This window comes from Aethalodelphis obliquidens, unplaced genomic scaffold (assembly GCF_003676395.1).
Source record: "Aethalodelphis obliquidens isolate GAN/ISIS:26980383/991018 unplaced genomic scaffold, ASM367639v1 scaffold7, whole genome shotgun sequence".
Lineage (NCBI taxonomy): Eukaryota > Metazoa > Chordata > Mammalia > Artiodactyla > Delphinidae > Aethalodelphis > Aethalodelphis obliquidens.
The window spans coordinates 23,674,686-23,688,227 of NW_020837951.1; the positions used below are offsets into that span (position 1 = coordinate 23,674,686).

The 13,542-nt window shown below is 48.2% G+C and overlaps 1 protein-coding gene across 11 annotated transcripts in view; it reads left to right on the forward strand.

The window, feature by feature from the left end:
- Nucleotides 1-13,542, forward strand: part of PTPN3 (protein tyrosine phosphatase non-receptor type 3) — a 145,271-nt gene that overhangs the window by 102,923 nt on the left and 28,806 nt on the right. For 10 of the 11 annotated variants that reach the window (XM_027105264.1, XM_027105263.1, XM_027105261.1 and 7 more), the window contains 6 exons: nucleotides 663-839; nucleotides 6,510-6,605; nucleotides 9,161-9,344; nucleotides 9,511-9,585; nucleotides 10,846-10,902; nucleotides 12,170-12,326. In XM_027105264.1, the coding sequence (XP_026961065.1) occupies nucleotides 663-839; nucleotides 6,510-6,605; nucleotides 9,161-9,344; nucleotides 9,511-9,585; nucleotides 10,846-10,902; nucleotides 12,170-12,326 (746 nt within the window). The remainder of the gene's footprint in view (nucleotides 1-662; nucleotides 840-6,509; nucleotides 6,606-9,160; nucleotides 9,345-9,510; nucleotides 9,586-10,845; nucleotides 10,903-12,169; nucleotides 12,327-13,542) is intronic. The other variant, XM_027105262.1, reaches the window with a different exon arrangement.

Sequence of the window (13,542 nt, forward strand, 5' to 3'; positions counted from 1 at the left end):
GTGGCCTCTCCCATCGCGGAGCACAGGCTCCGGATGCGCAGGCTCAGCGGCCATGGCTCACGGGACCAGCCGCTCCGCGGCACGTGGGATCCTCCCGGACCGGGGCACGAACCCATGTCCCCTGCATCGGCAGGCGGACTCCCAACCACTGCGCCACCAGGGAAGCCCCATAAGAGATACATTTTAAAAAGCAAACATTTCTTCTTGGATCAAGTGAGATTCGCACGAGGGGATGTAGTTGAAATAAGTCTGCCGAAAAACTTACTTTAGCTTCTAAACCCTTACTTATACCATACAAATGAATCAGAAAAATTGTCTGATGAGCAGTCAATAAAGCCTGTTTACACATTGCGAGCTTGAGTCCTCCTGGAAGAATAACTCCCCCTAAATCAACACTCAATAACTTCCCAGAGAGCAAGAACCAGTCTCATCTGCCCTGTTTATAAAGCTGAGGAGCTGAACCGCTGGGCTAAGAATATCTGGGACCACGTGGCCCTTGGTAGATTCTAGTGTAGTAATGGGTTAACTGGCTCTTAAGTTCCAACAGCATCAGCAAAGGCATCCTTCGAAAGGTCAGAGCACAAAGTTAGGTCACTGGTGTCTGATAAAATTCCTAAGTAGAATCTGCTGTCAGCGCTTCACACTGAACCTTTCCCCACCAGGCGAAGTCCTCGACTCCGGCACGAAATCCGAAAGCCGCGACACTCTTCCGCAGACAACCTTGTGAACGAAATGACGTACATCACTGAAACGGAAGACGTGTTTTACACCTACAAGGGCTCCATGTCCCCTAAAGACAGCGATTCTGAGATTTCTCAGAACCGAAGCCCACACCGAGAGTAAGAAACTTGTGTTCCTCTCTTTCTTTGTGTCTGCTTGTTTGAGCTGTTGAGGAATTTGCTCAGGCCCAATGGCCGTTTAAGAGGAGGCAAGGGCTGGAGCCTGCAGCCAGCTCCCCGGGGTGCTGTCTGCCAGGCCAAGAACATCATCACGCTCTCCCTTCCCCGGCAGGAAGACAGGCTGTGTGCCTGGGCTCAAGAGCTTGCCCTGCTTTTTTTGTCAACAGCAGTGACATACTGTCCACACGCTTGTTAGCTCTCCTGAATAGTGTTCTCGCCAGTTCACGAGCAAAGCCCAGTTTAAGCCATTTCATACTCCAGAGGTTGTAGACATGTTAACTATAGTAGTATTTCTCTGGATTGTCAGAGTTTGACCACTGCAGGATTCCCCGTCACTGGAGATGTGCTTATTTTCTAGCTGTCCACAGAAAGCCTTCTCAGAACCACATTATGTCCTCGGGTTTTTGTTCTTTTTGTTTTTAATGAATAGTCAGTATAAAGAAAAAACATTCGGAGAACATCTCTGATTTTCTTTGTTAAATTTTTGGCAAGGACAGTGTGCATCAAATTCTTTTATGTCCCCACTTTCCTTTTTTAATGTGACAAACGCCCTTCACATTTCAAGGTCAGGAGAAAATATGTCTCTCCTAAAATACTGGCTTGAGTCCTTTTATTATTCAGTAAGATGATATCTAATTCAGTAGTTCCCTGTTTGACTTGATTACCAGGGAGCTCAGAGCTGCATGTCAGGCTCAATTGCATTAGCTTCCCATAGCTCAGGTTTCTGATCTAGTCCCTACTCTTCCTTCCTTGCTTTATTAATGGGTCTGATTTTTTCTCTTGTTTTAATGAATTCACTGTTCTACCATATCTGCACATTTTAGAGTAAGCGATCTCAAATCATTTTTTTGAAGTGGACAAGACATAGATCGTAAATTAAATGACATAAAGTATTATAGGAATGGATCATCTATTAGGAAGTCAACCATGGTCATTGAGTATCCATTCAGTTAAGTCCCATGCTGTGCCCAAAATATAGAAACATATAATGCTTCCCCTAATAGCAAAGGATTAGCAAGAAGGCACTTCAGTTAATCTGTAAATTTTTACCACTCTAGCTACTAGGATTAAAGCATTAAACGCATCCCGATTGTACTGTAGGCATCACAGGTGAATCACAGATCTCACTTCGCACTTAAGTGTGAAGTTGCTACTTCTCTGCTGTCCCTGACCACAGCAAACATAGTTTCCAGCTTTTGTGTTCTTAACACCTCTGATTAAATAATCCTCTGGTCATTATTTCCTGGTGACCTGAGCTTGGATGATGCTTTTGTTGAAACGATCACTATCTCTTGCTCCAACTTGCAGCCTCGCTGAGGTTAGAGTGGAAGGGTGTAAGTTCCTTTGCGTGACACTGGTTTTGCAGTTCTAGGTCTACAAGGGCAGGAGTGCAGGCACGCATGACTTGAGCCAGTTTGAGTCTGTCAGGGGCTGTGTTGCTTCGGTAAAAGGAGAAGGAGGGTTTAGGGAACTGACCGAGGGCTCTGGGATGCCCAGTCACACCCTTCCTGTCAGATCCTCCTGCTGTGGTTTGCAAATCCATCACGGAATTGTGGAGCTTCTGGACCTTCCCTGTCCAGTACAGTAGCCACTAGTCATGTGTGGCTATTCAGATTGAAATTATTTAAAATAAAATAAAATTTAAGTTCAGTTCCTCAGTCACACAAGCCTCATCTCAAGTGCTAAAGAACCACATGAGCAGTGGCTACCATATGGGACAGCACAGATGCAGTACATGTCCAGGTGCTGGCTGGAGGAGAGATGAATTCTGTCCGGTGGTATATGGACGTCTTAAAGGGCTACGCTCATTGCCGAGTCCTGCAGCACACTTTGTACACCCTTTGCTGCTCATTGAGGGCATGTGAAGGTGAATTAGACAAGCCTTTGCTTTCAGGGACCTCCAGGCCAGCTGGGCAAATAGCACATTATCAGCCTTCATCGTCACACTGTGGGGCTCTGTCACTTTGGTGAAAGGAGAACAGAGTTTGGGCAAATGCGGGTTCTGAGAAGCCTGATTACAGGCCCTAGGTCAGATCTTCCTTCTGTGGTCTATAATTCCATCTTCCTTCCCCACCATGGAATTAGAGCATCTAGAGCTTCACAGGCCAATACAGCCACACACAGATGGCTATTTAAGTTTATTAAAACTCAGCTGAGAATTCACTTCCTCAAGCCCGGTTCGATTTAAGTAATTTCTAGCCCTACTCACCCCTAGGCGTTGCACATCGGTTCTTCCTGAAACTCCTCCGTGAGACATAAAAAGATGTATCATCCTGGGGCACTTTTTATTTCGCAGTGAAATGTTAAAAGTAGCGAATAATGGTGATGCAAACACAGCCTTCCTTGCCATGTCTTTGCCAGGTGAGCCAACAGTAGATGGCTCACAGAATCGAGTTAGCGGCTGTGCTTTGCAAGTGGGGCGAACAGTTGGAAGAGTTCAGCCCCTAGCACCTCACTTAAGTAGGGGACCCCTTCCTGCTGGCAGGAAGCCACCTTCTGCTGGGTTTTCAGAGGCAGCTGGCCTCCCTGAGAGTCTGGTGGCCCTCCATTGCCCAAGGCAAGAAGGGAAGGTTAGTCTGTACTTGGAGAAAAAACTGCGGTGGTGTCTTCAGTGAGTACAGTCATCCCTCGGTACCCAAGGGGGATTGGTTCTAGGACCCTCACAGATACCAGAATCCATGTAAAATGGCTAAGTATGGTTGGCCCTTCGTATCCCCGGATTTAATTCGATCTGTGCTTGGTTGTATCCACAGATACCCAGGGTGGGCTACAGTATTTTCAAAATGTTTAAGAAACATTGCACATGCTTTATACAACACATTAGTGTGTTAAGAGGCAAAAGGAAGTATCCTGTCAGAAATCAGATGAATAACATCACAGACAGCAAGGAGAGTTCCTTTTAGAAAGAAGAATGAAGTATAATGTTCTGTACCCATGTAAACAAGAGGAAGAAAGAGAGAAAGGAAGAAACAGAGCAGTTTGACTTTGGCTCTAAACCTGAGTGGTGCAGTTCAGACTCTGGACATCATCCTAGTGGATAAGTCACCTTGGTTTGTTCCGTATTTATAGCAGCGCAGCAAAGTTTATGGTTAGTTACGAGTCCTTGGCAGTTTGCTTTATGCCCGAGTAGGCTGTCCTCTTGTTACTCTCGCAGACATTCCATGTTCCTTTCCTTGTTTCAGAGCCAAGGCCAAGATCTGCAGAGAAGGAAGTTTCCAAAAACAAAAACAACCCACCACCCAGGAAAATGGGAGGGGGTGTTTCCCAAGGGAAAAAAATGACTTTGCAGAGCAGAAGCTGGAGGAAAACAAATTTGAGGGCGGATGAGGGTTGTGTTTGAAGAACTTCTCCTCAGTGAATGGGGCTTGGTGCCTTTGCTATTTGCCTACTTCCTTCTTTAGAGCCTGCCTTGTTCCAAGGACAGGGGACAGCTGTCAGCTTTTATTTCCAAACTTCTGTACACACAACAATGTGAATATACTTAAATGCTACTGAACTGTAAACTTGAAAATGGTTAAGATGGTAAATTTTATATTATGTGTATTTCACCACTATTTTAAGAAATGTTTTTAAATGGCTTCTCTGCATTGGAAGGAACTTTGGGAATCCCCTTCTTCAGCTGCATCACCAGTGTAGGAATTCCCTCTGCCCTGTCACCTGGTCACCCTGCCGGTGATGGGCAACTCTCCTGCCGTGTGGCAGCCTGTTCTCTAGTTGGACAACCCAGTTGTCCAAGCTGTGTCTCCCCACAGGAGACCAGCCAGCGACAGGGTTTCATTAGGAGTTTTGTGTCCACTTGCCCTGCACCTTGCCTGCACTTCACTTGGTCTTGGGCCACTTACATGTGGACAGCTGACGAATACCTTAAACCCAGCCTGGCCTGATCTCAGCTCATCATCTTCTGTCCAGCCTATGGCTCCTCCTGTCTTGGTGAGTGGGGCCACGTTTCAGAACCACCCAGTGGGCCCCAATGGGAACTTCAGGCATCCTATACAACTCCTTCTCTTCCGCCTGCATCATCTAGTTTCTCACCTGTTGGTTCTCCCTCGTGAACATCCCTTGACCTGGACCCCTCCGCCGTCCACCCCGCACTGCCCCTGTGTAGCTGCCATCGTCTCTCGAAGGGACAGTTGCAATAGTGCCCTAAGTGTCCTCCTGTCTCTAGTCTCTCCTCCTTCCAGACCATCCTTAAAAAGGGTAACAGGCTCATTTCCCTGAAATTTATGCCCAAGCATGTCACTCGCCCGCTTAAATGCCTTTTCTGTGCTTTTTCAAAATTTCATGCCTCTGCAAATACCACTGAAGTTTTTTTATTACGAGAGTTTTGCCTAAAATGTAGGGCTGGCCAAAAAGTTTGTTCGGGCTCTTCCATAAGATCTTATGGAAAATCCCAAAGGAACTTTTTGGCCCACCCAACACTTTCTTCTTCCCTCTTGACTACCTGTTTAAACTTCTACTGGTTTATCTTTCAGACTCAAGCGCCCCCTCCTCTGTGAAGCCTCTCCTGGCCTCCCACTGTATGCTAGACATCTGAGCATCTCCATTACAGCATGATGATAATATTTGATTCCTTTTCTATCTTAAACTAGACAGCGAGCTCTTTGAGGGCAGGGATAGAGCCCTGTTCACCTCTCCTTCCCCCAGACCTGGCGTGGTGCCTGACACTTCATGATATTCCGTGACTACTCTGATGGATGGACAGGTGAATGGGGAGATGGTCACATGAAGCAGGATGTGGCCCTTGGCTAAAGTACAAACAAGCTCCCAAGTTTTTACAGTGGGTACCCCCTCTGCCACTTCCACGGCAGGCCCCCATATCACACAGCATCTAATCTGCACGCCAAGGACTCAGATTTCCTGTAACGAGTCTTGGTTACCTGTCTTCTGTGAGCAGGTCCCCATGGTAGGTGCTGCTGCAGGCTCTGTGTCAATGAGAAATTCTCATCAAAGAGTTCAAGCATGACTTGACGGAAATTTAACAAGTGCTTTCTTGCCCTTAAGTTATCGCAACGTCTGAGTGGGCAGCCTGGGGACAGGTGCATGACCCTTGATTCCATGCGTGATGAGACGTAGAGCTCAGACAGCGGCATCTCTGACCCACATTCCCTCAGCCACCTCCGCAGCTTCTTGAGTGAAGTTTCCATCTCGGGCCCTTGGCATGTATCGCAGAGATAAAAGAGTATCACCTGAAGAACGTCTCCATGTCGTAACACCCCTACCACGAAGACATGCTTTCTATTACTCGGTGATCCTTATGTCGGGATCCATGTGAGATATCTGGCTTTGTGTTAAGTACACCAGGAGAGGACTAGGCAGAGGACTAGGGTCTCTCCTGACCTCGAGAAGCTCATAGACTCGAGAGAGAAATGCCACGTGGAATGGCCCCTATTCTATCACCACCATAGCCAGTGCCTCCTTGCGGGCGCCCAGTGAGAGCTGTGAAACCCTCAGTGGGAGCACAGCTTTGCTTGGCTAACAGGTTCGTGCGGGGGTGGGGGGGGGGGACGCGGGGGCCTTTGTCATTTTCTAGAGTGTAGAAAAGAATGGAATAAAAAGCATCACCCAGGAAATCCTGCCATTTTAACTGTCTCTAACCTTGCTTCCCTTCAGAGAAATGAACTCTGTCCTGGCTTTTGTTTCCGATGACTACCGCATTTACAGTTCTGAAGCGTCGGCTTCTGAGGGCGAGCACCCGTTTGTCTGCCGGTCAGTCTGTCTGTCTGTCTGTCTGTCTCTGCCCCTTTCACCCCAGGGAGCTGGGGTGGCCAGTCCCTCCCTGGCCACTCTGGCTCCCCGACGGCAGTGACGGTCTCCCTTCCGGCCTCAGGAGCAAATCAGTTGCTTCAGCTCCCTCCTGCTACCCCTTTCTTTGCCCCTTTCACAGTTACCCACTGAAACCCCAGGGGTTCCCCTCTTCTCTCCGTCCTCACCCACTGGGCTCTCCCCTCGGCTGCACCTCACGTCCTGCCCTGGTAGGGAGGAAGGCCACTTGGTGTGGCGTCTTCACTCCTGGCATCCCTGTGCTGCGTCCAGCTGCCACCTTCTTGTTGCTTCCTGTCATCACATGTCCTCCTTGCCATCTGTCTGTCCATCCTCCACACTGAGCGGAGCATTACTGCAGCCTACAGGGAACGTCTGTACATGGTTGATCAGCCAAAAAAAATATTGTCATGTTTAATAAATTACCATCTGAGAGTAAGCTCTCCACCCCTACTTAGAAAATGGGATTGGACACATAATGACATTGAATATGTTATTTTTAGTACTATGGGCTGTTTGGGATAGACCATTACATTTTCTACTGAAAAAGAAAAATACTTTAAAACCTTATAAGATGTCATCTAAATTCTATATAATGTAATTCGAAATTCAGAATTTAGAAATGAAATATAATGAATACAGAAATACAGTTTACTGAAAAGTCTGTTGTCTTCTGCTTTGTCACCTTGCTCTTCTGTTTAAATGTCATCACCCTTTCCATCGCTCTCATCTCCAGATTCTTCCAAATGTTTGAAGTATGAATGCTATTTGCGGCTTCACAGTAAAGGTTCAGGTCCACCCCTAGAGCTGGAAATGGCTTTTCCTAAACCTCTTTGGCTTTATCTTGTTTAGCAACATCCAAGTTTCCGTTTCTGCCACTAGGAGGTGCTCTTATAAACATCAAAACTTAGAAAAGTTGCCCAACTTCGGGAGAATTTTTTTTTTTTAGCTTCCTTTTAAGTAAATTAAAGTCTCATTTATTTTCAGTCTGAAAACATACCACTAGTACATAACAAAATATCCTCTCTCTGAAATACCTTCCCATCCAACTTGAAAACCTTAAGGCCAAGCTCTTCTCTTGCAAATAGCTCTACTTCTGTACTACTCTGTCACTGAATTTTTTTATTCAAATGAATTGAGATTGTGAATCATTTTGTGTGACTATGATACAGATTTTATATTTAAAGTAAGCTAATTTGAACTTGCTAGGAAACAGAAGCACTACATTAATGAAAACTTCACGGATAAGGACCTGAAATAAAGAGGCAGCAGCAGCTGTCTTTTGTCTGTTTGTTTCACTGAATGTCTGTCTTTGCTCACCTTTCCCATCACTAACCTGGAATGAGATTAGAATATGGAGGAGTCTGTGGAACATGAGGACAACCCCATATTCTGTTGGCTTTTAAAGGCATCTTTTGCTAGGACTGTGGCTCTGGAAGGGGTCTAGCGTGGGTGTGCATGATGCAGAGAAGTTGCGTGTCCTACACCGTGTTCATCCCTGTGGCCCTGAGAGGTTAGAGAGGAGGGTCTTAGGAGCAGACCTGGTGTGAGGAGAGGAGAGGGGAGAGGTGCTGGGGGAGTCATGTTCATCAGACTTCTGTCTGTCAGTTGAGGGGAAAGCTGTGTGACCTTGGGCAAGTTACTCAGCGCCTCTTGACCTGTTTCTTCATCTGTGAAATGGGAGTTGAACCAGATGACCACAGAGGTCTATTCAGTTGTAATAGTCTGTAATTCTCGAAGATAACGCCATCCAGTAGAATTTCCTGCGATGATGGAAATGTCCTGTAACTGCGCTGTCCAGTGCAGGAGCCTCTAGCCACGTGCGGCTGTTGAGCATTTTTGAAATGTGACTGGTACAACTGAGGAACTTTCTAATCTTAATTTACTTAAATTTAAATGGCCACACGTGACTGGTGACTGCCATATTGGGCCGCGCAGCTCCAAGATACAAAAGGACTTATATTAGAGAAAAATAAAATGTATAATCTCAGTGGAGGCATTAATGGATGTCACAGGTGAATAATGTAAACTAGGATTCATATAAATTGTCCTGAATATGCCACGTTAGTCCCATTTCCTTTGGGTAGCGCCTGTCCTGTGAAGCAGAGCTATGAGTGGGAGTGAGATGGAAGGGAAAAGCTTTCAAAAGGGATGGAGACGCATGCATCTGGGTGAGCTTCAGTAATTAAGCACCAGAATAGCTGGGCATATTTCCCTATCACCCTTCCAAAGCAGCTGAGTTTTCAGCAGTTCCTGGTACTACCCTGCCCTCCTTCCCCTTTTCCCCAAAACTAAAGGCGATGATCTTTAGGCCAGTTGGGGACACGGGCAGCCAGTGGACTCTGGATGTGCCTGAGCCCTGGGCTTGACCTTTGGAGCTCTTCTAAGGTTCCAGGGATTGGTGACAGCCGCGAGATGCCAGGCCCCAACAGTCAGTAATGTTTGCTCTGATAAAATATTAATCCAGTTATTAAAATATCTCCTCCTTCCCCACGATGAAGGAGTATATCCGAGAACAACCCAGCACAAAGCTGCCTGACCCAGAAGTCATCCAGTTCTGTGTCTCCATCTTCAAATGCTCCAGGCTCCTGTTCCCCAGATGGCGTCGATCAGCAGTTCTTGGAGGACTTCCACAGGGTGACCAAAGGGGGCTCCGAGGACTCCAGCCAGTACTACTGTGACAAGGTGCGTGACCCCAGGTGCTGCGGCTGCAGTGGCAGCCGACCCAGCCAGGCGTCCCGTGCAGGGCTGCCTTACGGGCGATTAGGTGGTTATGACTCAAAGAAAATAGCATATCGCCAACCACTGGAGAAAGAAGTGAGATAACTGATGCTTTTCTGACGTTCTCCAGAATGATGGTGACGGCTACTTAGTCTTGATCCGCATCACACCAGATGAAGATGGAAAATTTGGATTTAATCTAAAGGTATGTTGTGTGTAATTTATAAGGACATTTGATGCTCCGAAGCAGTCTTTAGATGACTTTTTAACTTCCATTAGAAATGTGCCACGTACCCAAGGCTGCATAGGGAAATTGGCTCGGCCTTCAGAATTGGGAGCTTCTCTTTGTGGCCATAGTAGCTGCCTCACACCGAGTGCCTGCTCTGTGTACTTATTTATATCACCTTATTGAGTTCTTCTATTAAGTGGTGAAATTGGAATTTTAAAACCCTTTTTTTTTTTTTTCTTGCGGTACGCGGGCCTCTCACTGTTGTGGCCTCTCCCGTTGTGGAGCACAGGCTCCGGACGCGCAGGCTCAGCGGCCATGGCTCACGGGCCCAGCCGCTCCGCGGCATGTGGGATCCTCCTGGACCGGGGCACGAACCTATGTCCCCTGCATCGGCAGGCGGACTCTCAACTACTGCGCCACCAGGGAAGCCCTTAAAACCCATTTTATAGATGCACACTAAGGCTCAGAGAGATGGGAACCCCTCAGCATTGCTAAGAGAGAACAGTGGTTCAAGTGCAGGGCCATCACCCTCCTCTGCCTCCCTCTAGGCAGGCTCTGCAAGCTATGACCTGCAGGCCAAATCCCATCTGTTTTTATAAATAAAGTTTTATTGGAACGCAGACACCTCATTCATTTACAAATGGTTTGTGGCTCCTTTGGCACTACGGTGGCAGAGTGGAGAAGTTGCAACAGAGCCCTCTGTCCCGCAAAGCCAAGATAGGTGATATCTGGCCCTGTACAGAAAAGGTTTACTCTAGAGCAAAGTGAGGGCAGGTGGTCTTTGCTGCCCACCCCGCAGCTGCCATCACGCACTCCTTTCCAATACCCGCAGCCCTGCTGACAGCCTGTTCTCAGAGGTCAAAAGCCCTCACGACATGGGACCTTTCTACAGCTCCTCTCCTCCACTGAAAACCCCCTGTCCCTCAGCAGTTAGGGGCTGTGCTTCTTGAGTCCTTCTCCAGGGAGTGTTTGCATTTTTTGAAAGGAGGCTGCTTCCTCTAAGTGCATCTTTGGTCTGTGGAAGGTGGGGATGGCAGTGGGAGGCTTCTGAGCAGCCTTCTTTCTGGTTGGCCCACTAGACCCAGGGACCCAGGAACCTTGTCGTTCTGAAAGGTGCCAACGCCTGCAATTAGAATAAGTTCAAGGGAAGTTTGAGCCCTCCCTTGTGTCAGAGATATCTGCATGTCTTTGTTGCTGTGAACGACTCAAGTGGTCTTTTAATCTACATGTTTACAGGGAGGAGTGGATCAAAAGATGCCTCTTGTGGTATCAAGGATAAACCCAGAGTCACCTGTAAGTACACATATTCTGTTATTTCCCAAGTTTGCTTTCCCCTACATGTAACAGATTTCTGTTTCTGTGTCCTGTTTCTTTGTTACTGGCAGCAGAGAGTGTGTGTACATGCATATGCACATAGATAGAAGGAAAGAATGGAGGCCGTTTTCCAGAGCCTTGTTGCTCGTTGTGGTCCCCGAAGCTGCAGCACCAGCATCACCTGGGAGCTCATTGGAAATGCAGACTCTTGGGCCCCACCCAGACCTCCTGGACCAGAATCTGCATTTTAACCAGATCCCCGGATGACTGGTGTGCACGTTGAAATGTAGAAGCCCTGCCCGAAAGAAGGAAACTGGGGCTTAGAGTTTGCTGTTCTGCTCGCTCCGAGTGGGCTCACGGCCCCTGTGTCCCTCCCCCTCCCCACCCTCAGCCCTCTGTCTGGGGCTCTAGGCATCTAGGAGGTGATTTGCTTTTGTATAACAGTGAGCACCAAAGGGTCCCTGTGCCTCCTAAGAAGGTGCCTGTTTGGGAGTTTTACTCTTAAGCTTGTGGTTTACCTTTTCTTACTGCTTGTGGCCTCTGTGAGTTAAGAAGCCTTTCATTCCCACACTGTTCAATGCATGGCTTCTCTCCATAATGGCTTCTGCCTTTGGGGTTATGTTTGCAAAGGCTTTCTCCATCACAAGATAGATAAATACTCGCTTTTAGCTGACGAATCTTTTTCTTTTTCTTTTTCTTTTTTTTTTTACCGGTATACGAGCCTCTCACTGTTTTGGCCTCTCCCGTTGCGGAGCACAGGCTCCGGACGCGCAGGCTCAGCGGCCATGGCTCACGGGCCCAGCCGCTCCGCGGCATGTGGGATCTTCCCGGACCGGGGCACGAACCCGTGTCCCCTGCATCGGCAGGCGGACTCTCAACCACTGCGCCACCAGGGAAGCCCTGACGAATCATTTTCTAACCACACATCTAGACAACAAAAGATAGAGGCATTGAAGTCATTATGACATTACAGTAGCCTGGCTACCATAGAGAAATAGCCTCAGTAGTTTTCTTAGCTTTACTCCAAAATGTTTCATAACGTAGGTTCTGAGCAGGACTCCTTTAAAATCCCACTGCTAGCTACCATGTCAACATTGCAGTGGAGGCAAAAATAAAGACAGTAATGCCTGAGGGAGAAGAAGAGAACTTGGTCATGGTCTCAAGTGTCGGGGCTCAGAAGACATCGGGTTCTTCCCTTGAGGATTGTGTTATGATAACAGAAGAAACTCGCTCTTCCCCCATGCAGGCGGACACCTGCATTCCTAAGCTGAACGAAGGGGATCAAATTGTGCTAATCAACGGCCGGGACATCTCAGAACACACCCATGACCAAGTGGTGATGTTCATCAAAGCCAGCCGGGAGTCGCACACACGGGAGCTGGCCCTGGTGATCAGGAGGAAAGGTAACAGCCACCCGCGGGGGAGGAGCCTTAGCAAAGAGGGCCTTCCACAGCCTGTTCCATGGTTTTGCGATGTTGCACTTGTAGCCAACATGGGAAAATCAAGGGCTTTCCCGTGACCACCTGATGGCCAACTTCTCCCTTGAAAAATATGGAGATCTGCCTCCACAGGGCCCCACCCCTCATGGCCAGTCCTCTGCAGGTAGGCAGCACCCTCCACCCCTTTTTATACTAGGTGTGACCCTCCCCTCCCCCATTCCTCCCAGGCCCAACTCAGCCCACTTCACACACCCCTCTTAGCTGCCTGGCCCTGCCTGCATTTGCATATTCAACCCTTCCTCAAAGGACCAGGTTATATTTTATTCATGTGCATTTGGTTTTTGTTGCAGAGGCGGTAAGCAGAGTGGGGCAGGAGCCTGGCTGCCTTGGGGCTCTTCAAACTCTGCCTCCTACTGGGTTCAGGGACCTTGAGCAAGTTTCTCACCCAATCTGTGTTTCCGTTTCCTCTAATGTAAAATGAGGATGACATAGTCGCTACCTGCAAGGGTCCCTCGGAAGAGTAAATGATACTCATGCTGGAAGGCATCAAAGATGCTGCTCGGTACTTGGTGGGCATTTGAAAGGCAACCTCTGTTGAATACAGCTACTATTATCGTTGTTGTCGTTGTTGTCATAAAGCAATAAGCCGAGTCCTCGCGTCCTCCTTCCCAGCTCTCACATACTGCAGGTGAATGAAGTACGCGACTCAAGCCCCGGCCCCGCGTCTCCGTTCTGCCCTCACAGTTGTCGGCACAGCCCATGCCCCCTCATGCCTGCCTTCTCTGTTCCCACCGAAACCCCCAGTGCCAGCTCTCATCCCACCTCCTCCGTGAGGCCCTGCCAGATCTCTCCAGACCCCTACCCACCTCCTCCCACCACCCATCCCCACCAAACCCAGCTCCGTGCTCGGCACACAGTAGGGGTCACTAGTGACAGTAGCTGATGTCTCTGCAGCACCAGCGAAGTGCCTGCACTGTGTTAATTGCTTTGCGTAATTATCCTCTTCAACTCTTACAATGTTCTCGTGAGGTTGGTATTCCTACCCCCAAATGAGGAAGCACAGAGAGGTTAAGTAAGTTGCCGTGTGTCTGGTAAGGCCACGTGATAATAGAGAAGGAAGGAATCCAGCGATCGGGAGCAGGCCTCTCCACATGCAGTGCCGTGTGACGTGCTGGCCAGT